Raw genomic sequence first — 27,584 nt, 5'->3', positions numbered from 1 at the left:
GCCAGTGCTTCTGTTGCTGCTGCTGAATCTTTTGTGGATCCCCTCTCCATGTAAAACAGTTACTGGTTTTTGACATATACAGGCCATATTTCTGTGCAAACTGTGGAGGTGTTGGCTGCTTTGATTTGACCAAATGCATTCAGGCTTGCCCCAGACTCTGTGCCTTCCTACCTGGGACCACACCTGTAAGCCATAGATTTTTTTTCCATTTGCAGGAAGTGTCTGACTGGAACTTGTGAACTCAATTCCTTTGCTTTTGAAGCTGTACATGATATAGTGAATGAGACATAGTTAGATTGTTCCATTAGCTGATTTGCTTTATGTTTGATTGTAATGTGCATCAGCACTCTTTTAATTTTTTCTGTTTCAATCCTCTAGGAAAGAACAGAGGTCTTCCAGGAGTTCCTAAAATCCAAGACCGGCACGTTGCTTTGCACTGTAAGTAACTTAGAGTCCCTTTGCAGCTCTGCGCTAATGGGCCTGTCTGATACCTAATGCTAGAACAGAGGATTTGGCACTGAGCTCTAATTCCAGCTCGCTGCCTGACCTTGAGGAAAGTCGTCTCCTTTTTCTGCATCTACATATTAAATAAGGACTGGTACCCTCTTTGCAAACTGTTATATGTTCTTTTGCTGCAAGGTACCATATACAGAAAAAGCATGTGTCTTATACAAGAGGCCTCTAAGTATTTTGCATGGTCTTGTGTCTGGAAAAATCTGTTCATTTGAAGCTGGAGCCTTGCCCTCTACATGCAGTCAGTAGAACGCAATCCTGATTTGCAGTATGCCCCATAACTGCCAGGTAAATTGGATGTAATGTGGTATTTCCTATCTTAATGACTACCCCAAGGTTAAAAACAAAAACCTGCAGGGATGGAAGGGAAGCCCAACCAGAGAATGGTGTCATTAGAAATGCACATGCTCTGCTGCTCTCCATGCTTTGCCCTTCAAGCTTCCTTCAAGGGTGCTGAGGGAGAAATTCTTGTCCTCTACTGAAGTTTGCTGGCACCCTTGTGTTGTGGTGGCACCTTCCGCTTCTCGTTTCTGACCTGTCGGTGCCACAGCTAGCCTGCTGCAGTGGTGCAGAAGGCTGCACGATTTGCTCTCTAATAGTGGCAGCTGTTGATCTGAAAATGTGTGAATCTTGGCGATTTCTACCCACTGCAAACTTGTAAATTACAGCGATCGGGAGTAATTAGAGCTGAGAAACCCTCTCCAGCTCTGAAATGACTCCTGTTCTTGCAGCACGTTATTCTTAAAGGAAACTAGTTGCAATTTTTTTCAGAGAGTGGGAGCTGAAGTTTATCTTATTTTCATGCCTGTGGTTCAAACAAGGAGTGCCATGTTTATAGGAGTGTTTGATTTAGGGTTGCCAAATTATATATTGCATCACCTGTAAAATTGTACTTGTTATATGCTAGTCTTGGTCCTGCTTGTGGGTACAACCTTTCAATGGTTTGATCAAGGTCAAAATGCATCTTTGCAATGCATAAGTGTAACTATAACTTAGTTTCCCTATATATGGAGGTAATACTTCAGTGTCTCAGCTGAGGAGGATAGCAAACCTTAAATCATTCAGTCCTGTAGATTAAGTGTTTTGAAGATAAAAAGTATTTGGTAAATTCTAAATAATAAATAGCTAAACTTTGTTATCCTTCATGCAAATGCTGTCTATAACTGAGAAATTTCAGGGACATGTCTTGTTACTGAAATTTCAGTTTAATGAGTTCGGAAAGACAGCGAATGCTCAATTTTAGTCAAAGAGAAAGCAGAATCATTGCAATCACTGGGATATCAGTTCCTGGGTGAGACTGTTCGAAGGGGAAATGCAGCCTGTGGCAGGGAAAATCTGCCAGGAAACGTACAGCTATTGACAAGGTAGGAAGAAGAAGAAGTTGGATAAAGAAATCCCAGTGGATGGGATCACCCTCTTGAGACACTGGAGATGTAGTTTAATTTTCTGCTATGCCACAGACTCCATACAAGTGGATGTGGAATTGTGATGACAAGGCAAGTAACCACATGTCAGCTGAGCAGTGATAGTTGTGTGTTTGCTCTTGACCTGTCATAAATGGGAAGTAATGTGAATTAATCTAGATTGCCATGAAGAGGGTAGTGTAAGGTAATGCATTTACTGTAACCCTCGTTCGTTTCAGTCTAAGCTACTTTGCATTTACTGCAAGGCAGGGATGCAAATCCTGACAGTTACAGTTACTATGGCTCAGCTGGCACATGGTTAGCACGTTAAGCACAGTAAGTTGTGTGTCTGAGTCCAAAATCTCCCTGTGCTTCAGCTCCCCATCTGTAAAATGGGGATAGTAGCACTGTTCTATCTTACAGAGATGTTGGGAGGACAAATGCATTGAAACCAGGAGGTGGCCTGTTACCACAGTAATGGGGACCATATGGACACCTTAATATAGAGATACACTTTGCACTAGTCCCACATTACAGGTGCCTCCCCAACGCAGATGTCCAAAGGGCAGCCAGGCACTGTGACCACCTCCTGTCTCTGAGGGCATTGCTTTTTCGACACTCTTCTTCATATTAGCAAAAATGTTTTGCGGAAAGATGGTTCTGTTCTTTTCACTGCGAAATCACATTTTGTGCCCACAAAATTTTGAAACCTGGCTCACAAAAGAGCAACACAAATAATGTTCCCGTCCTTCCCTTGTCCCTTATGCCATGTTCTCCACCCATCTTTCCGCTCTAGTAAGCAATGGGACCTGCTGTTCCTTTTATTAATTTGCTCTATGTCATATGTATATTAATATATTCCATAAAATATTTTTGCCAGACAATATAAGCTGGCAGACAAGAAAATAAAGAAGGGCCGTGTATCTCAGAGGGTCTCATCCAGATTTATTTCTCTCTCCTTCACTGAAGTTCTTTGCGGCTTCCTTTGGGATGTGCCTTTTAAACAAGTTCATCTCTTCCAGGGAGAGAGGAAAGATCATTTGGAGATTGTTTGCTGTTTACTCAGTCACGCTAACTCATCTTGCCAGTTTTCTGGCGGCCCCAGCCAAGAGCTTTCGCCTCTGACAGCTTCTGTGCTCTCTCCTTCCTCCTCTGATTACGCAGCCCAATCTGTCACCCTGCCGACGGGGGTCTCTACCCTGCTGATGGCTTTCCACACTCGGCAGTAATGACTTTTGGCAGGCCGGGAAGGCGCGAGAGCTTCTTCCCCAGCTTGGAGAGCCGTTAGGCCCTCTCTGCCTGTTAGCTAAAGCACTTTGTGAGGTTCTTTGGTAAATAAATGAGTCATTTTAATCCAACTGACAGCCTGGCACCTGAGCAAGCTGCCTTCCATCTGTACTTCTAGGCCTCATGTAGGCAGCCAATTGTCAAGCTCAGGGCCTTCAAGACCTCACCATTGAGTGTCTTTCAAAAGCAACTTTAGCAATTTCCTTTGCCCTAATTAGATTGTGTGAGAGGGACTGAGCAAACCAAGGCCCTTGCAAAACTTTTGTGGCTGTGTTGGTTCTGATCTTCTGCAGCGATACGCCTCTCTTTCAGTGTGGCCTTTTTGCCCTCCGTTCCTTGCACCCACCCCTGCGTACCCCACCACCACGAGCACAGGCTGGTAACACGAATTGTTAGAAGCAGAAATTTCAGCATTTCTGGGCGTCCTCAGGTGGATTGTACCTTGATGCCGTGTCATTCTGTGGCTTGCAATTGGGATCAGGGCAGGAATATGGTTAAGGTTTCAGATTATCTTGTTTTTATCGTGTTTGCTTGGCATCTGGGTTTTCTTTAAAATTGCCCTGGTGTAGTTTATTTCTTCTTGCTCCTGTGAGATGATCACTTACTTCTCCCTTCCGTTGCCCATTGAAAGGAATCAGTGGTGACCTGCTGAGGTGTCATATTCTTGATTTCCTTGTTATTAAGGAATGGTGGTGTGAGGTCATGCGTGGAAAGGGGAATGCTGTCTGGGGCAGTGGAAAAGAAGGGAGAGTAGTACATTGGAAATCTATTGGGCTTCTTGAAAGAGCACTGGCAGCGGGTTAGTGCTTCTGTGTGTGGAATAATGTAGTGCTAGTAAAACTGGATAATTGTTGCTTGGGCTGTATTCTCTATCCTGGTAAGTTGACCCACAAGTATTTTTCTAAAGATCTGAGAAGCAGGAAGCTCATGGGCTCTGCCAGCAGAGGAAAGCAAATCAACTCAAACTTTTTATCCTAATTCTACCTTGCTGCTGTCTACTGGGGTCTTTGAGGAAAAGGAGCTACAGGAGACGCAGGTGGACTGATACTGAGGAATCTTTGAGAGTTTGCAAAACACTCCAATTACCAGTAACTCCCAAGACACTTCTGAAAGAAAGCCAAGTTAAACCCCGGGAGAATAGCTGCTGATATGTGTCAGTAACAGCTGAGTGGAGTTGGTGGCATTATGAAAGCAATAGTGAATACAAGGCTGATGATGGGAGAGAGCCTCCTCCTAAAATGTTGTCCCTGGCTATTTATTAGGCTTTCGGTTAACCTTTTCAACTTTCCTGCTTGCTTTGGCAAATGCACATGAGAACAATACTGTCTGCAGCAGTAGTTTCCCAGCTAGGGGTGTTGAGAGAAGGTACCTTAGAAGAGGAGTGAAAGAATCCTGGTGGATGAGAGGGATGGCTTCTGCTCCTGCCATCTACTTCTCCTCCCCATGTTGGAGGTGCCTGCTCCTGACCACAGGGACAGCTTGGCTATCTGTTTATTTTTGGTAAACTGACTCTGTCCCAAGGTCAGAGCCCTCTCATCAGACACAGCCTTTCCTAGACTACTGGGTCTAGAGCGCAGTATAGGAAAAGACTAAAGACTCGTCAGTGTGGAAGTATATAAGAGCCAGCCAGATAGGAATCAGATGTCAGCACTCCTGTCTGATCATGCTGTAGAGGTTATAATCTTGTTATCCTGGTAACTGCTGTATGTGTTCCCTGACTTCTCTTGATTTATTTTCTCCAACCTCCTTTAAATGGCTTTTTGTACATCTGTTCATTCTGACTCTGGGAACAAGTCGTTTCTTAATGAGTGTGTTGGAGCAAAAGTGTGTATTATTTCAGAGTGGGCGCTGTGGAAAGTGTCTCCTCTTTTACTGCAGTTGGAGCCACAAAGCAACCTGGCTAGTGCTTATGGGAAGGCCTTTGCTGCCAAAACATCAGCTTCCTAGTCTTTTAACGTGTGTGGGAGTTGCATGAAAACACTTCAGTGGGTGGCTGACACATTTTTAGTACATTAAGCTCCTGCTTACGTTCTTAATATATTCTATTTTGCAACTAGCTAAAAGATACATGTGTTCCAAAACATTTCCTAACAGAGTTAAACCTGCACACCTGCTCTGCTATTGCGCGTGGTGAATGTAAAATCCAAGGAGTATGTGAGGACATTACTAATGAACAGAAAATCAAGAAGGGAGATTGAAAAGTATTTGCACTCTCTCTTTGTTTTGAACAGTATTTAAACTCTCTTTTCTCTTTGAAAGGGTATGTTTTTTGAGCTATCCTGGCTATGGATAACTAAAGGGTCTCATTCAAGTCCTTCTCCAAGTTGATGGGTTTTCTCACCAGCTGGCACATCAAATAACACTCCTGACAGCAGCTTCAGACTCTTTTCTTCGGGGCTGAGTTTTGTTTCTCCAAATCAAAACCAGACTGGTGAAAATCTTAAGGGGTAGCTGAAGTCCCCTCTCCTTGAGCTGTACTCCAGCTTCCTGCAGATTCTGCTAAATTGTTTGTTGGCCTTTTATCTAGGGCCAGGTGACCTGCAAGTCATCTGCTCCTCAACTTCAGACCATCACCTAGGAAAGAACTAATTATTTGTAGGTGGAGATCAGTGCATCTTTGGACATTCCACTCAAGGCCTAGGATCCTTGACCATTTGCTTTATGGCCATTTTCCTTTTCATCATAAGCAGCCTGGTTTTAGTTCTTAGGCTTGCTGTGGAGAAAGGTGTGCTCAGAAATAGTGTTGCCTTCCAGAGATTTAATTCTGCCCCTCTCACTGTTGGGGCAGTAGGTGCCTGCGTGCATTTTCATCAGTGAAACAAACTGAAGAACCACAGGTATCACTACCATTAAGATAGTTGATTCTCTCAGATATATTGTAAAGGGACTGTAACAGACTGCTGTAATTCAACACCACTCTTTTGAAATAGGTGTTTTTATATCCTCCAGGCTTTGGGCCATAGTAGTGGATGTTTTTTTATTGTATTATTCTGTTAACAATATTCCTTGCTTTTTAAACCCTCAATGTTATTTCTGACCTCCAGTCCATCTCTCCCAAAACTAGGCACATAAAATTCCTACTTGCATAGCCAGTTTTTTTCCTGGCATGATTGCCATCCCAGAAGAGTTCTTACTTCGCTGATATCTTCAAAGCATTTTTACTAAAGTAATTTCTTTATTAATTTTAAAGGATGTTGCAGCACGTGGACTAGACCTGCCTCAAGTTACATGGATCGTACAGGTAGGTTTGCTGTGTATGTATGTATGTATGAAGTGCAGTCTTGCTCAGATGAAAACTCTTTCCAGTCCAGACCTTCCCTCTGCAGTTTGCTGGTCTTTGTGCTGATGCCTACAGGTGTGGGAGACCCACATGTTCCTGACTGCAGGACTGGGACTCAAGGTTTTGCTAGGATGCAGCATTGCTACCGTAGCTTTGGTTTTGACAGTCTGTTTTCCTCTTCAATAACTCTAGTGTTATCAGCTGTGTAATAATATTCCACTGGCTGGGAGGAAGCACCCTCCATTTCCCCGCAAAGGAAGCCAAATCTTGTGAAGTACTGGCCATCTCTCTTGCAGTTCTGTGTTTCTATTTTTCTGAGCTTGCTGGGGAGGCAGTTCTTTGAGGAGTTTAAGTGGGATCCTAATGTTAAACATTGAGTAGCCCCATAGTGCCTGTGCAATGACCTGAATGTTTCAAGTGAGGCTTTGCTGGGTAGCTGTAAGCATTCAGCTTTCAGTAGAACCGCATAGTTCAGATTTTCCTGGAGAAAAAAAAAACAAAAAAAAACCCAAAAAAACCAAAACCCAAAAAAACCCCCAACACTGCTGCATTGCTGTTGACAGAAATATTGTGTTTTAAAAAAAAAAAAATAGAAACTAAGGGAGATGGATTGAACCTTAAAAATAGCAGCCTGTCATTTCAAAGAGGAAGTTGAGAGCATGAAGCAGATTTCATTTTTATAAAAGATTTATAATTAAAAAAAGGTTAGTTGAATTGAGGAAAAAGTGATGCAGAGATTCTTGTGTATCAAGTGACACCTAGGTAAAAAGAACAGGGCACAGAGCCTCAACAAAGCTTTTTCATTTCTACCTCATCCCTTCAGGTAACAAATTTGATTTTAATTTTGTGGTTTTAAAAAAAGAAAGATTTTGTAACAGCTAGCTAGTCGGAGAAGACTGGGGAAGTGAAGTCTTTAATTCCCAGATCTGTATATTAATATAATTTAACCAAAGATATAGTTGCCAGTGTTAGAACGCAGTGCAAATTACCTAAAGCCCTGGGAGACTTCTGTGTGTCCAGAAGGCGAAATCTCAGCTGTCCTGAGAGCTGTGTCCAAGAGCAAGGACCTGCAGGGAGCAATTAGATTGCTCACAGCATCTTACTCACACCTCTAGCCAGTAGAAACTTTGCCAGAGGGCACAGGTATAAACACTAGAGTGGGCTTTGGTTGTTGGGTTTTTTCCAGTTAAACTGCTGAGGGCTCATTTCTGAGCAGTATCTCTGTGCATGTTCATTTTTCCAGGAAAGAGGCGGGGGGGGGGAAGAATAGGGGGAGGTTAAAGGGAGGGAAATATGTCACCCTTTATCAGATCTTGCAAACAGGGCAGTTTTGATTTCCAGTGAAGTAAATGAGAGGCACTGCTATATTTGGGGGGGCTTTAAGCAACATTTTCGTAGTGCCTGATAGTTGTACACGGGCAGGCAATCGCTACCTGTATCATAGGCTGCCGAAAGCACTTACTCCCTCGACTCTCTTACATTTCTTCTATCCAGTAACCAGCTATGATTTGCTTTAATCGAAACAAAGCAATTTAGCCCAACTCTGAATTTGAATCTGTCATCTTTTATTTTATGGCTTTTCTCCCAAATGCAGAGCAGGCAGCTTCCTGTTCTGGATGGGCACTCCTGGGGGCTGGGGTTTATGGGTCTTTTTTTGTTTTGTTTTTTATTTTAAGGGAAGCAAACAGGTTCCTGACGTGCCTGTATAGAAATAAAATGTAAAAGGCAAAGAGAGACACTGAGATGGGGAAACTGTCCTATTATCTGAAAGTTGGCCAATGTGTCACATTCACATGTCAAAAAACTGCTGTGGCTGAGGTGGCTGAGTGATGGTTACAGGGATGAGCCCGATGGGCTCTTTATAAACAGGCCAATTCCGAGGGAGGTACAGCATGTGGGTTTTGCTAAGATCCCTTTTGTTTCAGATGAGCGGGCTGAGTGTCTCGTTTATAATTAACATGCTGTGTTCTGTTAATTCCTCCTTTCCCTTCTCATGTTCCCTTTTTGAAGTATAACGCTCCGGCTTCACCTGCGGAATACATCCACCGGATCGGGAGGACGGCTCGCATTGGCTGTCACGGGAACAGCCTGCTTGTCCTGGCGCCTTCGGAGGCAGAATATGTCAGCTTGCTGGCTTCTCACAAGATTAAGTGAGTCAGAAACACGAACAAAAGTTTCAGCTCATCCTTGCTAATTAACCTTCCATGGCACTTTCAGCGGGACTGTGTCTCGTGCAGGTTTTAATAAGAATTTATTAATTCTTGTGATCCAGGAACAGCCCCAGACTAGCAAAAGGAGAAAAGGAAAGTGTGTGAAAATCATCAGCTTGACAGATTGTGCGTGAGTGAGTGTGTGTGGTGAGGGGCAGAGAGGAGACGATAGTCGGAGATCCTTTGCACTCTGTTGTTCTCTCTAGCCCTGGGTTCAAAACATGGCTATGTGGAGATCACAAGTCAAATGAGCCTGTCAAATGCTAACTGGCCATCTGCCTGCATAGCACCATATTGTCAGAGATTGTGCTTTCTCTTCAGGAGAGATCCGGCAGAGAAATAGCTAGGGAGCTGTGGGTCATATCTGGCAAGTAATTTGCCAAGATGTGTTGTGTAAGTGGTTTGTGACAGGAATAGTAGAGGCTTTTGTAAGTGGTGAGTGCCCAGTATGGTCCTGGAAGGCAATAAGGAGGGTGGACTGTGCTGACCAAAAGTGGGGTGTGCTTCCAGACTAGCTGAGAGAGCTTCTCTTATGCCGGCTCCAGCTCAGACTTGGGAGTAGACAGTGAGAGCAAGCCAGGCTGGGTAAGGACCAGCCCAGTGTGCAGTTGGCTACCTGATGGCTGACACATGATGAGATTTTAGTCCAGCTCTGCTTGCGCAATGGTCCTTTTGTGAAGAAAAACCACAACTCACTGCTCAGCATTGCTAGTCAGGAGTGCTGTCGGGTCTCAAGGCTCCTCAACAGTCAGCTGGATATATGTGACTCCCCTTGCTCCCTGCACTTCTGTCTCTCGGCATTTCAGAACATCAGCCGAGTAGAGTCCCTTTAGTGTTGTACCAGTGTTGATGGAGCCCTGTAAACTCATGCACAAATTAGTTCTCTTTTATTTCTTGTGTTTATGTCGGGTGGAGCTGCTTGGAGTCGAATTTGGGTTTGCATCCTTGAAACAAACAAATGTTGGCAGTAAATACAGGCTTATTCTAGGCTGTGAGCCATTTAGTGGTCTAACAAAGAGCCATCCATCATCCCAGGTAACTATCTATTAAGCAGACACCAGCAAGACATGGAGGGCTAAGCTGACAGGGGTTTTTTTCATGTAACAAACAGCACTGACATTTAAAGGTGAAATCCCACATAATTGTGAATTTTTAACTCCAAGTGGAAAGTTCTATTTTTCTAATATTTTGGAAGTGTTGGAGGAGGAGAGGGAAATTTCCCTCCTTTTTTTATTTTAAATGTTAATGCTTTTAACCGATTTTGTTGCTTTTTAACAAGATTAAGGAGCAGTGTCACTCACGCTGGTAATTATATCTGCTAAGGAGACCTGTTGTTGAGCTAGCTGTGTTCTTCAGGAATCTGTAGAAGACTGTGCTGAACGAGCAGAGGGAGGTTTATGTGAATAATTTTTTTTTTCTTCACTTCTCAAATCAGTAGAGCCAAACAACTCTGGGGATTGTCTTTTCTTGTTTGTTTGTTTTATGTTCTTCATAAAATGTGCTGCCCTGCAGATAAGGGACTTGCCAAAAAAGGAGTGTAATTTGCCTTCCTTGACCCCCGTCTTCAGATGAAAGAAAATGAGTGTCTAATTGGCATGGGTGGGTGATTTGGCCTGTTTGCAGTCATGTGTCCTCCGCTTTTCCTACATAGTAGCGCATGGTGTGAGAAGGGGCAACGGGATAGAAAAGAGAGCTGATGAATTACAGAGAAGATGCAGGAAGGCAGCTTGAAGCTAAAGGCAGCAAGTGCCATCAGCACAAATTGCCGTTACCCTTCATAAACAGAGCATTATGGTGATAATCCTGACAATTTAATTCAGTGCAAGGGCGAAAGACAGCATGTGTTGGACTGTCACCGATCCTCTTAAGCACTGATAATTTTTGTTTCTTTACCCCAAGTCTTTGTAGCTTTTGACTTGGACTGCACAAGTTACTGGAGTTTGCATTTTTTTATTCTTTGCTTAATTTTTAAATATCTTGGTTTTTGTTGAGGGTAAGTGTGTGTTGTGGATTTTTTTTAATTTGTTTTTTCTTTTTTAAATGAAATTCCCGCTGGGTTTATTGAAATGTAAATACTTCATAAAATATGTATTTCTAAGAAGACAAAGCATGAGATGGGTCCCTGCAGCCTTCAGCTGGTGTAAATGAGCAGTGCCATGGTGATTTACAGTAGATGAGGATCTGACCCAGAGTTTTTCCTTAAGCCCCTCCACCCACCCCAGCATGCATGGGAGTAAGTCCAGAAATGTTGAGAGTCGGAAGTAATGAGAGCAGACGTGGCTTTGTTCCTGGATGAAAATCCACTTTGGAATTAGGGATGACTGCCTTTGAAATTGGAAATGGCTCGCAATTAATTTTCACTGGTACCTGAAGCCTCTCCTTGGCTTCCACTGTGGAAAAGCAGTGTTAGCCTTTGCCAAAACGATCTCACTTTGGCTCTGCTGAGATCAGTAATTCCCATTGGGGCTCAAGAAAGCTGCATGTCTCTCTGCAACTTTCTTTTTGGTCTTTGTGTGGCTTGAAGTTGTGGTTCCTTTACCTAACTGTAAATGCATATGTGCATGCACATGCACACTCATGTTTTCTGTACGTTTCTTTTTTTTCTTTGTTCCTTTTTTTTTCTTAAAGGTTAGACTCCAAAATGTTCTGTCTTGGCTGTAAGCGTAACTAGCAGATTTTCCTTCAAAGAGAGGAGGCAAGAGGCAGAAGAAAGTCAGTGAGGTTCACCTTTTTTTTTTCCACCCCCCTTTATGTCTCTTTTAGTTCCTTCAACTGCAATCTAGCAGCGCCTGTCTCGACAGCTATCAGATAATTTCTTTATCTCCTAACGGCAGCCTAACTAATTTATAAAGGAAAACGCATCACCGTGAAGGCACGAGTCATTTCTTTCCTTTCTGTACGGTTGTGCTTGCCCCCCTCCCCTGCTCCCCTCACATGATGCTCCCCGCTGTGAACCAAGTTCACATATCTGTTAGGCTACGAGCTGGCAGCACACCAGGCAAGAGGAGGATCGGAGAGGAGGTGACATCTCAGACAAATCAATGTCAAAGGTTTGACGTTTTCATTCATAGTGGTGTCAAAGCAACCTATGGGGGGGATGGGGAGGTATACTTTTCTCTTTGCTTAAGTGGTTGCCATTTATGTTTTAATTTACTATTATACTTTTCAAAACCAAACAGAGAAATCCTCAGGTTTTTTTTTTTATGCTCCGTTTCCCTTTCTCCCCCATCGCTCCCCCGCCTTTCTCTCCATCCTCTGTGGAGGAATCTGCTACATCGTGAGTCCCAGCTGCACAGCAATGGGGCTTGTCTCCCATATAGGATATCTTATGGCCACACTGGCCTGTACCTTCCAGGCTGGATGGCTATTTCTCTGAACCATCTCTTTTCCTTTCCTTTCCTTATGTTGTGGTAGTGAGCTGGCTGAGGCTGACAAGACAGATTGCAAAAGTAAAGGTATTTGTTGCTTTAACTGGGAAGGACTGGGGAACAGGCGAGGATCACAGTATCCTGTTACACAGTGTGGCAAAGATTCGTCCATTCCTCCTAGCCAGGTGTTTAAAGATCTTTGAGTGAAAAGAAAGAGGATATCCTTGTTGTTGTAATTTCTTTCTGTACTTTACAAATTGAAGAATATCAGCAATGCTTCCTTTTAGAAACTGCATACATCTTTCTGACCATCTGAGATTCAGGAGTCTGAGAACTGTTGGACCCCCAAGATTTCTCTCTTCCTTAGACTGATGTAACCCCAAATGAACTCCTTGGCTTCCATGCAGTATTTATGGTATTTATTCTGGTATAAAAAGGAGAAGAATCTCTTTCCTAGAGATGACCTTTGCCTGTTGCTGAAAATTTGGGCCCACAAACTTCAGCTTTTATCATCTGAGTAATTCCCTTGGAAATGGGACCCAGTTTGGATGCAGCTGTAATATTAATGGCCTGGAGCTGCACAGCTGTTCCTGTATTGTCACCTGGTGTGCATGTGCCCCACAAGACAGTGTTAAAGAGGACAAAGAATTTCTAGTCTCCTGTAAATGCATCTCTAAGTAGGACCAGTCACTTTAAAATGAAGCAGGTTTGTAAGCATTTCCAGTATCTGGGCCATAACAGTACCCAGCAGTGTCTTGCAAGCAGGACTGGGGAATAAATCATCTGGTTGAATCTACAGGAGGAATGTGAGTCGACAGAATGAAAATAAATGCCCGGTGTGAAACCTGGCTAGGACAGCTGACTGAGCCTCCTGTATTTAAAAAAAATGCTATGGGGTCCCTAATGGGTCAGGTTTGGCTTTACACTTCAAATGAGAGGGAAGGTGAGTTCTCAGAATGGGGAAGGAAATCAAACCATGTGTTTGGTGTCAGAGGTGGCTTTTGAAGCTATAAATGAATTGGAGGGTGAGTGTGTCCGTCAGGAAGTGTGACTCTGAGCTTTGACCCAAGCTGTGTATCAAGAAGTTGGAATGGTGTAAGATCTTGTGGGAAAGAGCGATGATGTGACCAGAGGGAGGGAAGCTGTGGGAGAGTTGGCTTGATAGGAGGAGTTCCTTGGGATCCTGTTGTTACTATCTGAGCTTGAGCCACTATGAGAGGAAGGAGCTGTGTCTTTACACAGCTTTAGCTTTAGCTCTTTCGTTTTGGGAGCATGGTTGCTAACATGCGTGGAAGCAAATGTGTGTAAACATCAAAGCACTTGTTCCTTTGAATGAGGGTTGAGCAATGTCTCTGATTCCAGAGAATCTGGAAGGTTAATTTGGGGAGACAAGATGCAGGAGAAGTAGCAAAGTAAGTGGAGCACATCTTTCCAGCCCATATGTGTATGTCTTAGTCTCTTTCTCACACTTGCACAAGCAACTGAATGCAGGCACCTTCTGCTCCCTGCCCATGGTGTCTAATGTACAATAAAATGTTTGACACCCTCTGGGTTCAAAGTGGAGGTTACAGATCTTACTGTTTATAGTTATAAAGCAAATCTAAAGAAGTATTAATGTTAGGACCTGCTTCAGCTCTGTTTTGAGTTTCTTTTAGTGGAAAATGTAACCAAATGGTTCCCAATTGTCTTGGTGCTTCTCAGTCAATGCAAGGAAAGAAAAATTACAAAAACAACAGAAATAACAATTAAAGGCTTAAATTTTTTCTTTAATGAGTTACTCTGGTTGAGAACCAAGGAGACTTTCAGTTATTTTGATGCTCTGTTAGAATTGGAGTATGTGTTGGTGACTTGTAACAGCAAAAGAGTATGGGTAAAATTGTGTCTGTTCCAGTGAAAGCACCAGTCTAGCTGGGGTTGAGGTTTTACAATAGTTACACTTTTAGGGTGGCTAAGTGAGTGTCTGGGGTAAGACCTCATGTATTTCAGGGATAAATTCTTAAGTGAACATGTAAGTCTCAATCTTTTTGCTATCCGTTATCAGCCTGTGGCTTGTTACGTGCTATATTTGAAAAGTAGGAGAAATGGTAACTATTTGTCTTTGTTGCTTCAGCATTTCAGAGATAAAGATGGAGAAGGTATTATCCAGCCTGATGAAAGATGATCGCTTCAAGTTGCACAGACCAGGAAGAAAGGTGAGTTATTCTGCTGATTTGGAATTGCTCCAATTTTCATTTACTGGTGAAACATCACAAACATTCCTCCCTTAGCTTCTATCTTTACAATACAAGGTTTGGTATATCCATGACATCCAGAAGTGCAAATAATTATAGAACTGCCTTATATCACAGTTGTCCAATCTTTAAACTGTTGTCCCCAAAAAGCAGTTGCTTCTAACTCTACAGCAAATATTTTTGTAACAGACAGTGAAGGTTTCTGGCTGCAAAAGCTTTGGGTTCCCCCCCCCCCCCAATGTTTCTGTTTTTCTTGGCTTTTTTGCACTAAAATACTGTTGGAGATCACAAATGACACAAAACTGCTCTGAAGAAATAAGGAAGTTTGGTGATGTGTTACATAGGGGGGGGTTTATTATCTGTATTTACTTGAAGCCTAAAACAAAGCTCACTGGTTGGCGGGCATCTTTTCATTGACTTCGGCAGGCTTTGGGTCTGCCTTCAAGTTGCTAATTCACAGAATTCAGTCATTTGCAATTGATGTCTCCGGCATTTCTGCATTCTGGCAAATTAAATCCTCCAAGAACCCTCATTTTGAATGGAAGTCAAGAATGTGTCAAGCATGATGCAGCATGCTCTTTTTTTCTCTTGTTGCTGTTTTGCCTGCTCGTTCTTTCTGTTATACCATGTATGAGCCTTCTTGTTTCCTGCAGATGACTGTTATGAACTGTGGTGTTCTTGGTAAACATGCTTTTGAAAGATGTTCAGTTTTCCTACATGCCCTATATTTCGCAGAAAGCCAGATCTGTGGCTCATCTGAGATACAGCTCTATTTAAAGCTCTTTCCCACTACTGCAGTTTTTCACTGAAATCAGCCTGTAATGCCTATGTTTTAAATGTCTGTAACGTGCCTAGGATATGACCTCTTAATTCGTTCAACAAATATGTAAAAGTTTAGTTGTACTTTATTAATGCAGAAATTATCTTAAATAGTTCTTCTGTGTATAAATATTTTCCTTTTTTACTGAATGTGCTTATAGGCAGGTAACTTTGTGTTCCTTTGGAGAGTTTTTCAACAATTACATTTATGCGGAAATTGCACTTCAAATTTGTTGCTGACATGAGACAGAATATTACGTGTTCTGGGCTTGAGAACAAATGTTATTTCATGGAAAGTGGGGGAAAAAAAGAGAACATGTTCTTTCTAGGAAATTATCATTTGGCTTTTGAAAAGTGGCAGAAGAAAATGCCTGCTGAATGTTGTTAAATGTCAGAGCCCAGTACTTGCATAGGTTCAAAAATCGTTGATCCATTTGGAAAATTCTCACCTAAACATCACAATGTCTTTGTATCCTTGCCTTTGGAACAGCAATAAAAAGGCTAACAAGTCTGTTTGCTACCAGGACTGATCAAATTGGTATTTCTACCATGCTTTCAAACTGTAAAATACTCTACACATCTAAGCACAGAATATTCTAAATACTCTTCTTTTGTCTTTCTCCCTTTCCTTCAAACAACACATAAAACCAAACCATATTTGAAAGTAGCTATTGCTCTGGTTTTTGCTCAGCAGTGATGCCTGGGCTTGCCCTGCCATGCCAGGTGCTGTACACAAGTACATGTACAGAAGGAGCTGGTTCCTTTCGCTTGCAGTCAAAGGTGGGATTGAATTCCTCTTTTCCCTCTGCCATCAAAGTGAATGGGATTTTGCTGTTGACTTCACTGGAGCCGAGATATATCCACTCTGGCTGTAGGATGGTCTGATTCTGCTGCAGAAACTTATAAATACAGAATAACCTATTTTTGTGTGACTCAGAAACTGAAAGGATTGGGACTGAGAAATAGAGTTTCTCTTTATGGAAAAAAAAAATCTGTATCATTTAATGGAGATGAAAATTACCGTAGTTCTGTCAATATCAAATAGGCTTCTTCAGGAATTACTTGAAAAATATATTAAATGCAGTCAATGATTCGTTCTGTTTGTTAGCTTTGTATTTTATTGCCGTCAGAGGCTCTGTAAGTGGTCTGCATTGCTTTCTCAGAAGCTGCAGGGGCATGTTTCCAAGTTATCAGGAGGGTTAATCTCTCTTAAATTCTGTAAGTTTGCCATAAAGACAGTACAATAAGCTGGGAATGCAATGGGACATTGTATAGGACAGAGAGTGATTGAGGTCTTGTTAGGAGGAGCTGAACCTGATCCGTTTGTGATGTTGCCATTGGAGAGTGTTAGCTTTGCTCATCAGCTCTTCATGCATTGAGTCATGTACATATTATAGTCGTGCACACAGGAACCTCATTATAATGCTCTTCGGTTCTCATTGCCTCAACTGAAGTCCATTATAAGTACCATGTTGGAACACGTATTTTTTGGGCTTCTGTGTGCAGCCAGGGAGCAAGCTGAAGTGCCTGTAAAATGTATATTTTATATTTAGGTATATAAAATATATATGTGGCTATGTCTGGGTGTGTGAATGTTCACCTGCCTACAAAGAGAATAAATTTGGTCTTTCAACTTTTATGGAGGGGGGCAGGGGGACTTGGTGAGTTCTAGAGAAGGTGTGTGGAGGTTAGTAAAAAGTTGTTATTAAAACAAAATCCTTCATTTTGTTTTGAAGTCTAATGGAAGCGGGAGATGTTACAGCCTGGCTTTTTCGTGCTTTTTTTCCTGTCCTTTTTTTTTTTTTTTTTTTTTTACTGTTTTAGGAAAGAACTTTTCTACCTCTGTCTAGTTTTATGGTGTTTCAATTCCTTCTCCCATTAAACATATTACCTTAATGAAATCAGAAGCTTTCAGTACTTATTCCCAACCTCTCAAACCTAAAAGCTGCAGTCTTTATAATCGATAATCGTAAGTTTCCTTCTTCTGAAGGACATAAGTATGTCTTTTCCTGGTGTAGTTGGTGTTTGTGGGAGTACCCCGATGCCTCAAACCAGTTAAATAACATTGCATCCAGGCCTATTTCTTCTTTTAGCTTATAGATACTGTTATTGATCACAGTCATATGCTAGTTGTTAGCGATCTGCAAGAACAGGCTTTAAGCAAACACAAGGTAGAAAAAGTTCTCCTATCCCACTATTCTCTGTAAGGGTAATAATGCTTCTTACTTAACAGATGTAACGAATTCATCTAGATGGAGAGTAGATCAAGCAAACCTCTGGGGTAGGCTTTCATGTTTTGGGTCTTGGAAAAATGTGTAAGGTCTCAAATTAATTGTCCTGTTCACCCGAACCAGGATACAAGCAGGATTAAAGCTTGCTTGTGTGAGTAAAGCATACAGGATGGCTTCCAGTGCACTTCCAGTAGCACTATTTTATTTGATCTGTTCAGACACTCACATAGTGTGCACATTCTATTTTCACAGTTTGGCTCTGAGTCAGTTTTAAATTTAGATTTACTTTTTTATTATTATTGTGTATATATATTATATTTTTTTTTTAGATGAACCTCCCTGGAAGGCAGGAATCAAACACAGATTTTTTTTCATGCCCATTAGGGGGCAATTTTAAAATGAGATCTGTCTCAAGGGGCTGAAGGGGATAAAAGACAAGGTGGAGATGGGAGGAGGGGAGAAGCTGTTTTCAGAGTACATTATGTTTCCTGCCATTTGCTTTTTTACATTTATTTCTCTTGGACTGACCTCACACTTTGGAAATTATGCACCTAGGTTTTTTATCCCTCATTTTTTTCTCTTCCCTTCCCCGCCCGCGCCCCCCCCCCCCCCCAGCACCAGGAAGAAGAGATGCCTCATTTTGAAACCTAAAGGGGGGAATAAGAAAAGTCCTTTGTAATATATTGCCATATTATCACTAAATCCCCTGACAGTTGTGACACAGAAGCAAGTCACCTGTCACTTAAGCTTGAGGTCTCTTTAATTTTCTCCTGGAATTCGCACCAGGCTGTCTTTAATTTGAGGCCTTTATTGGAATTCTGAAACCTTTCTGCCTCCCCGGTGCTCAGATCTATTCTGAGTGCTGTTACAGAATGTATACAATAACCAACAGAGGGATTCAGAGGGGGCTGAAGCACTGTTTATTTAACACTCTGGAGGGATTTTCGTGCTTATTCGGTCCTGGCTACCCGGCTTTCAATATCGCTTTGACAACCGTTATGCCCTTCTCATTAATTTTAAACAGTTAAAACACAGGAAAAAGAGAAAAAGTTTTCATTATTAAAGTGCTTTACTTTTTAATAACAGAGGATTCTGTCCGCCAGGGGAAAGGGCAAGCCTCACTAATTTCACATTCATATTAAAAAACGCTGGGAAGGTGACACTTTGTGCTGCCAGGAGGCTTAACAAAAGAAAAATGATGGGGGCTAGGAGGAGCAGGCGGGCCAAGAAAGTTTTATGTTTCACGTCAATGGAAACTTGTTAGTCACAGCAATGAGTGTCCACTTTGGGGAGGCAGCACCACTTGTAGTTTATTAAACCTTTACAGAGGCCCCTCGACTGCAGACTGTCTCAACTGATTAATAGGCACATGCTAAGTCAAACTAAAAGGCGTCAGTGAAACAAGCTGTGTTTTGAGTCTTTCTTGAGTGGATTGGGAGGCAGACAGCAGAGAGACCAGAAATCTGGGAGACTCTTCATGTAGCTGTAAAATACCCACTGTTGCCTTTGGAAATGTGGATGGACAGTTAGTCCAGGTAGTGAGTGAGCAGGAACTCTGGTCCCCGTGTGTGTTTGCTTTGTTGAAGAATAACCCAGTGGCTGGAAGCTGTGGGATCCTGAGTTCAAAAGAAGGCACTGTGCAGGGAATTCAGACTACATTCGAGGTCTGTCTCTGGGCAGATTTGCTGTTAGGTTATAGAGTGGCAGATCTGGGTCAGCAAAACATTTTGTGTAGGGTGCCAGCAGCATTGCCTGCCTTCCACGATCACTGAGGTTCGCAGTGTCAGTGTGGTATGGTTCCCCTGGACTGGCAGCAGTGCAGAGGTGGTGCTCGCAGCTGCGAGCGAGGGAGGGATTTGCAGCATTAGCATGCAAATCTACCGGGGAGGAACAACAGGATTGTTGCCTTGGCACAGGCCTAGTACAGAATCGTGGGAGCTGGATGTTTGTTTTCAGTCAGCCCTGGTCAGATGAGGGGCTTGACCAGTATCAAGTTACTGCCTTGGATCTGGCACTTGGACTTGGATGCTGGTTCCTGTCTGAGTAGCTTTTGAGAACTGTAGTCCCTTCTTGGGAGAGGTTCACATCCATGGATGCTTGGCTTTGCACTTTGCTGTCAACTTTCCATCAAAAATTCTCTTGTTTTCTTGTTTACATTTCCTTTCTCTGCCTGGGTACTTTAGAAAGAGAGACAGCCTCTCTTCTCCTCCCAGTAACAGCTTGCTCCCAGGAGTGTTTGTTTTCCATTTCCTGAACTGCATCCTACAGTCTGATTCTGGAGAAGCTTGAGCACATGCAAAATTGCCCTTTTGGTCTGAGGAAGTTTCTTCTGTCATGCCTTTGGTGCAAGGGACTTGTCTTATTCTAGAGGAACCACGTGATGGCAGTTCCAGTTAAGTATAACTTGTTGACAGTGAGAAAACTTCATGTAGGCATCAACAGTGAGAAGTTCATTTAGTTGGCTTTGTTCACAGGTACTGAATTTGGTCCATTCTCTGGAGCTTGGGGGTGAATGTAGATCTCCTGCCCCATGACTGCCAAGAACAGGCCAGGTGTTTTGGGGAACTGTACAGGGGAACTTGCAACACCAGTCTAAAACTGTTAGCACAGAGTCTGGGGGAATTATTCCAAATAACTCCAATGGATACAAGCAGTGGTATCTGGCCTGTTGAATTGGGCGCGGGGAGGGAGAGGAGGGAAAGAAAAGAAAAGAAAAAAAAAGAGCGAGGGAAAAAGATATGTGATAGATGTTAGAAAACACAGAATTAAAACTGATTTGCTCTCCTCAGCACACAGCACTCACTTGCTGCTTTGACTTTAACATCTTTATCTATATTTTTTTTTCTCTAGTAATATTGAGAGGATTACCTTTGTTGGCCCCTGGGTGGTTACTGTGTGATTTTACTGTTATTAAATCTATTGTAAACTGCTTCATTATTCCTGACTCAAATTCTCTCTTTCCTCTAATCCTCCTACTGCCTTGTAGAAATCCTGTGGCACGGACCCTCAGGAAGTCCGGGAGCGGGCCACAGTCTTGCAGACAAAATTTGAAAATTACGTTCACTCCAGCGAGGGGACTGTCCGGTGGGCAAAGAAAGGTCAGTGCATTTCTTTTCAGTTTATTCCAGAAGGGTTCGTATAAGCTGCCAAGATTTTCTTCTGGGGGAGAGCTTCAGGGAAAAGGCCTGGAAGAAACATTTTGGGGCCATTGGGCTCTGTAGGGGGTTGAGATGGGCCCAGAAGGCTTTGTGATGATATTAAATGTTAATTTCTTGCATTCCCATATTACGTGCAAATGAGGTTTAATCTTGGCTTTCGATAGGATTCACATCCAAGGGCTCTGACCCAATCGCATGAGCGAATAGATTATGTGTCTTATGCTGGGAAGGTCATGGGTGACCTGCTTAACCACGTCCTGGTGCAGTACCCATTAGATGCTTTCAGTTTACACCAGGGATGAATTTGAAGCCTGTAAGACAGGATGCCTTGGGAGCAACTCTTAACAGGCAAGGATCTTAGTCTGGAGGTTGTTGTGTGGGATGGGAGAAAAATGAAAGAGAGGGCAACTACTCAAAAAAGCAGGAAGAGGAAAAACTGGGGTGGATTTAACAATAATTGTAGCGAGGTGCAAATCTGGGATTTGATCTCCCATCTTTGCCAAGCAGAATGCACAGCATTTGTCACTGAGCAGTACAAGAAACTCTTCCCTTCTGCTTCTCAGTTTGGAAAATCCAGAGGAAGGTGGATTTGGGGGAAAGATTAAAAACTTGCCAGGGATGTGGTAGGAAAAGACACACTAAGCAGTCTCCTGAGAGGAGCCAAAAAAGGTGGTGCAATGTAGGCACCCCTCTTCTATGTACTGTTCTGTTGCCCAGTAAGGCTTATCTGGGTCCACCTGGAAACTGAATAGCTGTTGTAAAGGGAATGTGGGAAGTCAGGCCCCAAAGGTCCTTGACGATTATTTGGAATTTGGTTATTAAATATTGAGACAAGTCCACAAAATGCAAGAGACTAAACTACTCTTGTTCACAATATATAGGACTAGAGCCTTTCCCCTTTTTTTGAGTCTCCTCTTCCCACATGTCTCCCTTCCTGATTGTTTTCTTTTTCACTTCATTTGTCACTTTGATCTGAGTCAAATCCTGCTGTCTAAGCTTGCGTGGAATTCCTGTTGATTTCAGTTCTGCAGCGTTTCCAGTTAGGTTTGGATAAAGGCATCCTGATTAGATGAATTTTAATGGTCTACATCATTTCTGTTTACTGTTGTACATACCTGCTGTATGCATGTGCGTACAAGTGTACCATATGTGCTAAACTTATATAAGTCACATACTAAGGGGTCCAAAACCAAATGGGGAAATTGGCCTTCGAGCTGTACAGTGTCATCACAGAAACTGGATAAGGGAGGGCTGTTCTCAAGGTAGAAGTTAAGTTCAGCATTAAAATTGTTTGGAATCATGAGAAGTGATTGTTCAAGAGGTCAAAGGTGCTGTTCTTTTCTGAATGTTGTACGAACTTGTTAAGTGATGACATAGAACAACTAGAGCTCCTAGTATAATAACCTGCTTATCCAACTTTATTCTACATGCTTTTAATGATGCATGGCCGTACTGATGGGTTTTGAAATCCTACTGTTTCACTCTGCTCTACCCCCTGCCACTGCACGTCACTGTACTGATTCTCACACCCCCCCCCCCCGACAGTTGCAGTGCTGATGGTTTTTTTTCCTCAGGGTTTCAAAATACCTTTCTCCTACAGCGAAAGTGTTAGAGGCTTGCTATACAAGTGGCTTGCTTGCACCCATTTCCAGGTGTGTTGTGCTACTTGACTGGTGTAATTACTTTTATAGCTGCACTTTTAAGTCCACAGTCTCAGAGCATGTAACTAATATCATCAAATCCTTGATTCTGCATGAATTAGCTTCTTGTAGCTCCCCTGGAATTCCTTATACCCCATGTGAACTTCTAACCTGAAATGACTGTGGCAGGGAGAATAACTGAATGGCTCCAGCCACACTTAAAAATTCTCTCTATACAGCATGTGTCACTGTGTGCACACAAATACCCTACCCCGTCCCACCCCACGCACACTTGTTGCTGACCTCAGCACTAATAACTTTTAGCCACAGACAAGAAGTACAGAAGATATATCAGGAAATGCTGAAATGTTGTTCATCCCATTTATCTTGTACAGGAACACTCCACCTCTTTTTCCTACTCTGCTATCTACATATGCAAATTTTCCACTGCTGAGTGGCTTCCATAAGCCCCTTCTTCCTCCCCTCTGCGCCAGGCATCATGAATAATTAACATGGCAGCTGGCTTTTGCTTTCATGGCAGACAATCAATTGGAAACTGTGCCAGAGATGCATTTGTTTCTCTCTCTTTTTCTCTTTTTCCCCATTTTCTGACCTAGTCAATGTTAATAAGCAGTGTTTTCACTGCAGCCTGCTTTCAAAAGGCGAGTGGCTCCCTGCCCACCCCTTCTGCCTCTTGGTCCCGTGTTTTCCAAACTCAAATCAAATGGTTCAGTGAAGGTGCTGCCCTTCAAACTTGATTGACTGATCAGCAGTAAGATGGGTGGGAGGAGGGGTATGGCTGGGCCCTGCTACCTGAAAGATGAATCTCATGAAATGTGGAGCCCTTTTTGGGAAATGGAGGACTCTCATCCGAAGGGTTGCATGGTGATAAGTACTCTGTTTTGGAGCTGTGGGGACAGATGGAGCTCAGGAGACTCTGATCCTTCGTGCCACTGGGGTTACAGAAAGGGTAAGGAAGCAAACCCTGCTTTTCTCCTCTGTGTCTCCCCATTTTATAGCCAGTAGTTGAGCATTTTGCCTCGTTCTTTCTGTCCTCAGCTCATGTGTCGAGAGGGTCAGCAGAGTTACAGGAGCCCACTGCTGTGGCACAATGCTTGAATCCATGGCAGTTTTGGTGTGTTCTTCCTTCCCGTTCCCACATGCTCTGTACATTGGCAAAATGCCTCCACTGGTTTATCCAGCCATGCGGCTGAGGCTGTGCTCTGGGGCCAGCACTGGGAACTGGCTGCCAGCTGAGAGCTTGGTGAACAGGTTATGTCACCTGTCTCACTTTCATATGTCATTACCCTCTTGTCCCCTGTTTAAAAAAAAAAAAAAAAAAAAAAAAGCACAAACAAACAAACAAAACCAACAAACCAACTTACCTAATCTCCATCATATGTAGCGCTCTGTTTTTTTCCTTTGACTTTCCACACTAGCATTTCCTATAGAAAAGTGGGGATGCACAGGTGCAAAGGACCAATCTAAATCCACTCTCTTACATGAGTACAAGTCTGAATCCCATCCCGGACATTGCCTAGACTCTTGCTGGTCTTGCAAAAACTGTAACAGCTCAGGCAGTTTGCTTCTGTGGTGTTAAGATGAGGTAGCCTTTATGTGAATTATGGCCTGACCAGCACTGTTATCAGTCTTTTTTAGTTGTTTTCGTAAAGCTCGCTTTCTTTGATCACAAAATTATAAAAAAATTTCAACTTTAAAAAAAAAAAAAGCTTTTAATATCTGGCCACTGTAATTGAACATAAAATCTGGAAAACATGGCTCTGGCAACACTGAGAGGTTTAAAGACCTGATAGTAAAGATTTAAAAAAGAATCACACTCACAAAGGTCTTCATTTAAATCTCATGGGTGCTGTAATGAACATTAGCAGCTCTGAGCTCCTGAGAGGTAAAACAGTTGCATGAGCTGTGGTTTCAACCTGCTGGTACAGCAAGGCTGTTAGTTCAGCTTTGGGTTAGTGTCTTGCAGCTCTCCCTGGTTTTGCATGCTCAGCTTGGGACTGAATCTGACAGTTGTCTGGCAGGACTTTGGGAAGAGGGGTGTCTTTGACACTTTGATTCTCTAACTCTGATCTGGGGAGTTAGTACCAGCAGCCTCTCCTATCTGGAGAACTGTGGGAGGTGAACTCAACCTTCATAATAACAGGATCTTTAGTATCAACCATTTCAAATGCTGCGAGAAAGACAGCTATATTGGCTCCAACGGGACCAAATTCGGAGCGGGAGCAAGTTCATATTCTTCCCTTTGAAGAATTACACCTTCTCATAGCAGGTGAATTTGACCAATAACTTTATGAAAAAAAGCAGCAGAATAGGGTTTTTGAGAGTATTTGAGATGGTTTGTAAGCCCTCAGAAGGATGACCTTCAAATGAGACACCCAAATGGGGTATTTGGAATTTAGCATTATCTTTTGGGGAAAACACAGGTCTCTTGATGCTCAGATGCCTCTATAAGAGAAGCGTTGTGAAATTGGGAAGAAGGTGCAAAAAACTCAATCTTTTCTTCTCATCGATTGGGAAAAGGAGTTCGCTTTACTCAGTAAACAGAGCTTTGATGGATTCCCTGGGTCCTTCCAGGAGCTGATCTGCTAAAATGACATTTTTATTACTGTTCATAAACTCCAATCTCTGGCTGCTGCCAAGAGATTAGACATAAGCTGTGGGCAAACTTGCTGGTCCAGTGGCTCAACAGGCAAGGGCAGGAGAGGTTAGAGTTTAGAGCTTGCTGCTGTCAGGGGTGGAGAGGGAGGGGAAAAATGTAGGTGGTGGTTGGAGTGAGGGCTGGGGGGACACAGGAGGTTTAGCAAGCAGAGGAGCAGCAGGGGATTGAAGGGAGGCATTTTCTGAGCTGTAGAGTTTTCTTTCCAAAAGTCCCTGTATTCCCCATAGCAGAGAGGACAACCTGGGTGTAGTTAATGTTACAGGTACATGGAAGAGCAGTGGTAGTGTTCATATTAGTGGATGATCGTCTTTAGAGCAATGAGCCCTGAGGGAAGGGCATTACAGGAATATAAAGATGTGAAGGGAAATTTGCACACAATTCTATTATTTTTCCCTTTTGAGAAGGTGAGCTCTGTTCTCAGTGTGATGATGAGTCAGGAAATCCATCTGGCTCTCAGATATTTATAAGGGACTAGCTAGTAACTGGTGAAAAATGCATGGACTACTGGGACTGTAATACCGGAGGAGTCTTCCTATGCCATCTCCATGCTTCTCTTTCCCTCTGTTCATCCCTGTATCTCTGTTCCCTCTCTCCCCTTATCTGCTACCATTTGATGTCAATGACTCTTCTTGTGAGATGTGCTACAAACATCACGCTTTCTGGCAGAAAGGGTATCCTTGCAAGAGGCAAACCTAATGCAACTTAATGTAGCTTTGTTTCAGTTCCTAAAGCTTCTCCACCACCTACCTTCTCCTTTTGGGATTGTACTTGTACTATACAACCTTCACAGATTTTTAACATGCCAACCTTTTCTACCAGCTGCTGACCAGAAGGTGTCCCAAAGGACAAGACCAATGTCCTTTCAGCTGGAACAGCTGAATCTTTAAGTATATATATATATAAAAAAATGCAGTAGTAAACAGAATTGACTTTTTATTTTTTTCCCCCCTCAGCAATGCAGTCTTTCCTTTGTGCCTACACCACCTATCCCAGGAACCTCAAGCACATCTTCCATGTCAAATCTCTCCACCTGGGTCATGTGGCCAAGAGCTTTGGTCTGAGAGATGCCCCCCAGAACCTGACTGCTCTTCCAGCTGCAGGCTCAAAAAAGAAAACCAAACCAAGACCAAAAAGGTAGGCCAACTTGATGCTCCTGAGCCAAGGAACACCACATGACAAACTATGGTGTGCTTTATTCCTCAAGGTTGTTGTGCTTGCTCCAGGAATCATAGAATGGTTTGGGTTGGAAGGGGCCTTCAAAGATCATCTACTCCAACCCCCCTGCCATGGGCAGGTCACATGTGATTGGTCCCGAGAGGCTAAATCATGCCATTGGCTTAGGTTGCATTGCTCTCTGAGCTGTTGTTTCATTCCCCTCTTTCTAATGGCTTTAGAGGGCCTAAAAATTACATTTATTAAACCAACTTGCTTGAACCATTTGAGTGGGAATTCAGTTTAAAAAAAACAACAAACAAAACAAAACCAAGCAGCTCGCTTTGTAGTTTGACTTCTGATAAAGATGCTTTTTCTTGAAGGAAGCTGCTAAGTGTGGAGATGCACCTATAGAGACCAGCCTGGGTTTTCCTGCAGTTTTTCCATTTTCAGAGCACTTGAAAAACACGATTTTCTATGAGTCTTATGAGCAGAAACAGTCTGACTTTTATTTATTTATACTTCACACAAGAGCTACCTTGAAGGATGAGGAAAGGTACAGGCAGTGTTCCAGGGCAAAGCATGAGACTTCCCATATATTGGAGTAGTTCACATTTTTGTGCAGGTCTTGATTGCTAGAGCTCCACCAGCAGTCCTGTTGTCATGGCCAAGCACCTCCATAGTAGAAGCTGCCAGATTTTTTCCATTCGCATCCCCACTCCCAGTCACACGGTCCTACAGAGAGCTATGATCCCTGGCTCAGGATCAACTGCAGTAGCAACTCTTTGTCCTCATACCTGTCTAGGGAAATGCTCTCACAGGTACAGCTGTGCTCATAAGTACTTGCTGTTAGTGTAGGGCACGGGACGATAAAAGCATCAAGGAAATAGCAGAGAAATTAATATTTTTCACTTCTCAAATTTGAAGTTGACTGTCTTGTGCATTATGAGCAAGGCTGTATGAGTGTTGCTTTATCTCACAAGATAGTCTCTTCCTTCCTGGCCTTGACAAATACCACTGTATCAGGAGCAAAGTATGTGTCTTACTGTCTTTAAAGGCCTTCTGTGGCCTCCTCTGGCCTTTTTTATCACCTTTTCTACACTAGACAGGCAGTCTTTTGTAGGCTTTCTCCTGCAGTTCTGCCAGTATTTTTCTGGCTGTCAGATTTGCCATAGGACAAATTGTGTCCGTCCTCTCAGAATGGTCAGCTGCAGCTTGGACTGCTTATTCTCCCTAAGACGACATTAGCTTAGTACCTGAAGGAAAGGGGAGGACTGCAGTGTATTTTTTTAGTTATTAATTATACAATCGACTGTAGTTACAGAAGTACAAGCCCAAATCAAAAGGCAGATCTGTTGGTAGAAATTATCATTCTACAGACTTGTGCCTCTGCTTGCCTGCTCTGCTGTGTGGACAGGACTGTTCCTGGGTACTCCTTTCCTGTATAAGGAATTTGATGCTCCCTGATGCTTCTGGAGGAGCAGAGCCCTGAATCATCTTTTCTGCTTGAAATGGAGCTGAAGGTGCTCAGTACGTCTGATCCTAGCTACTCTGAGTTGGTTCCACAGGATAAATAATCCTCCCTTTTGAGATTACAATGTTAAGGGCTCGC

General features: G+C 42.9%; 1 protein-coding gene across 4 annotated transcripts in view; it reads left to right on the top strand.

The window, feature by feature from the left end:
- DDX31 (DEAD-box helicase 31) overlaps window positions 1-27,584 on the top strand; it is a 51,015-nt gene that overhangs the window by 14,172 nt on the left and 9,259 nt on the right. For 3 of the 4 annotated variants that reach the window (XM_075055526.1, XM_075055527.1, XM_075055525.1), the window contains 6 exons: window positions 379-438; window positions 6,394-6,444; window positions 8,494-8,633; window positions 14,172-14,253; window positions 20,329-20,440; window positions 25,774-25,954. In XM_075055526.1, the coding sequence (XP_074911627.1) occupies window positions 379-438; window positions 6,394-6,444; window positions 8,494-8,633; window positions 14,172-14,253; window positions 20,329-20,440; window positions 25,774-25,954 (626 nt within the window). The remainder of the gene's footprint in view (window positions 1-378; window positions 439-6,393; window positions 6,445-8,493; window positions 8,634-14,171; window positions 14,254-20,328; window positions 20,441-25,773; window positions 25,955-27,584) is intronic. The other variant, XM_075055528.1, reaches the window with a different exon arrangement.

This window comes from Buteo buteo, chromosome 23 (assembly GCF_964188355.1).
Source record: "Buteo buteo chromosome 23, bButBut1.hap1.1, whole genome shotgun sequence".
NCBI lineage: Eukaryota > Metazoa > Chordata > Aves > Accipitriformes > Accipitridae > Buteo > Buteo buteo.
Note: the sequence above shows the minus strand (reverse complement) of the source record. Positions and strands in the feature narration are given on the sequence as shown.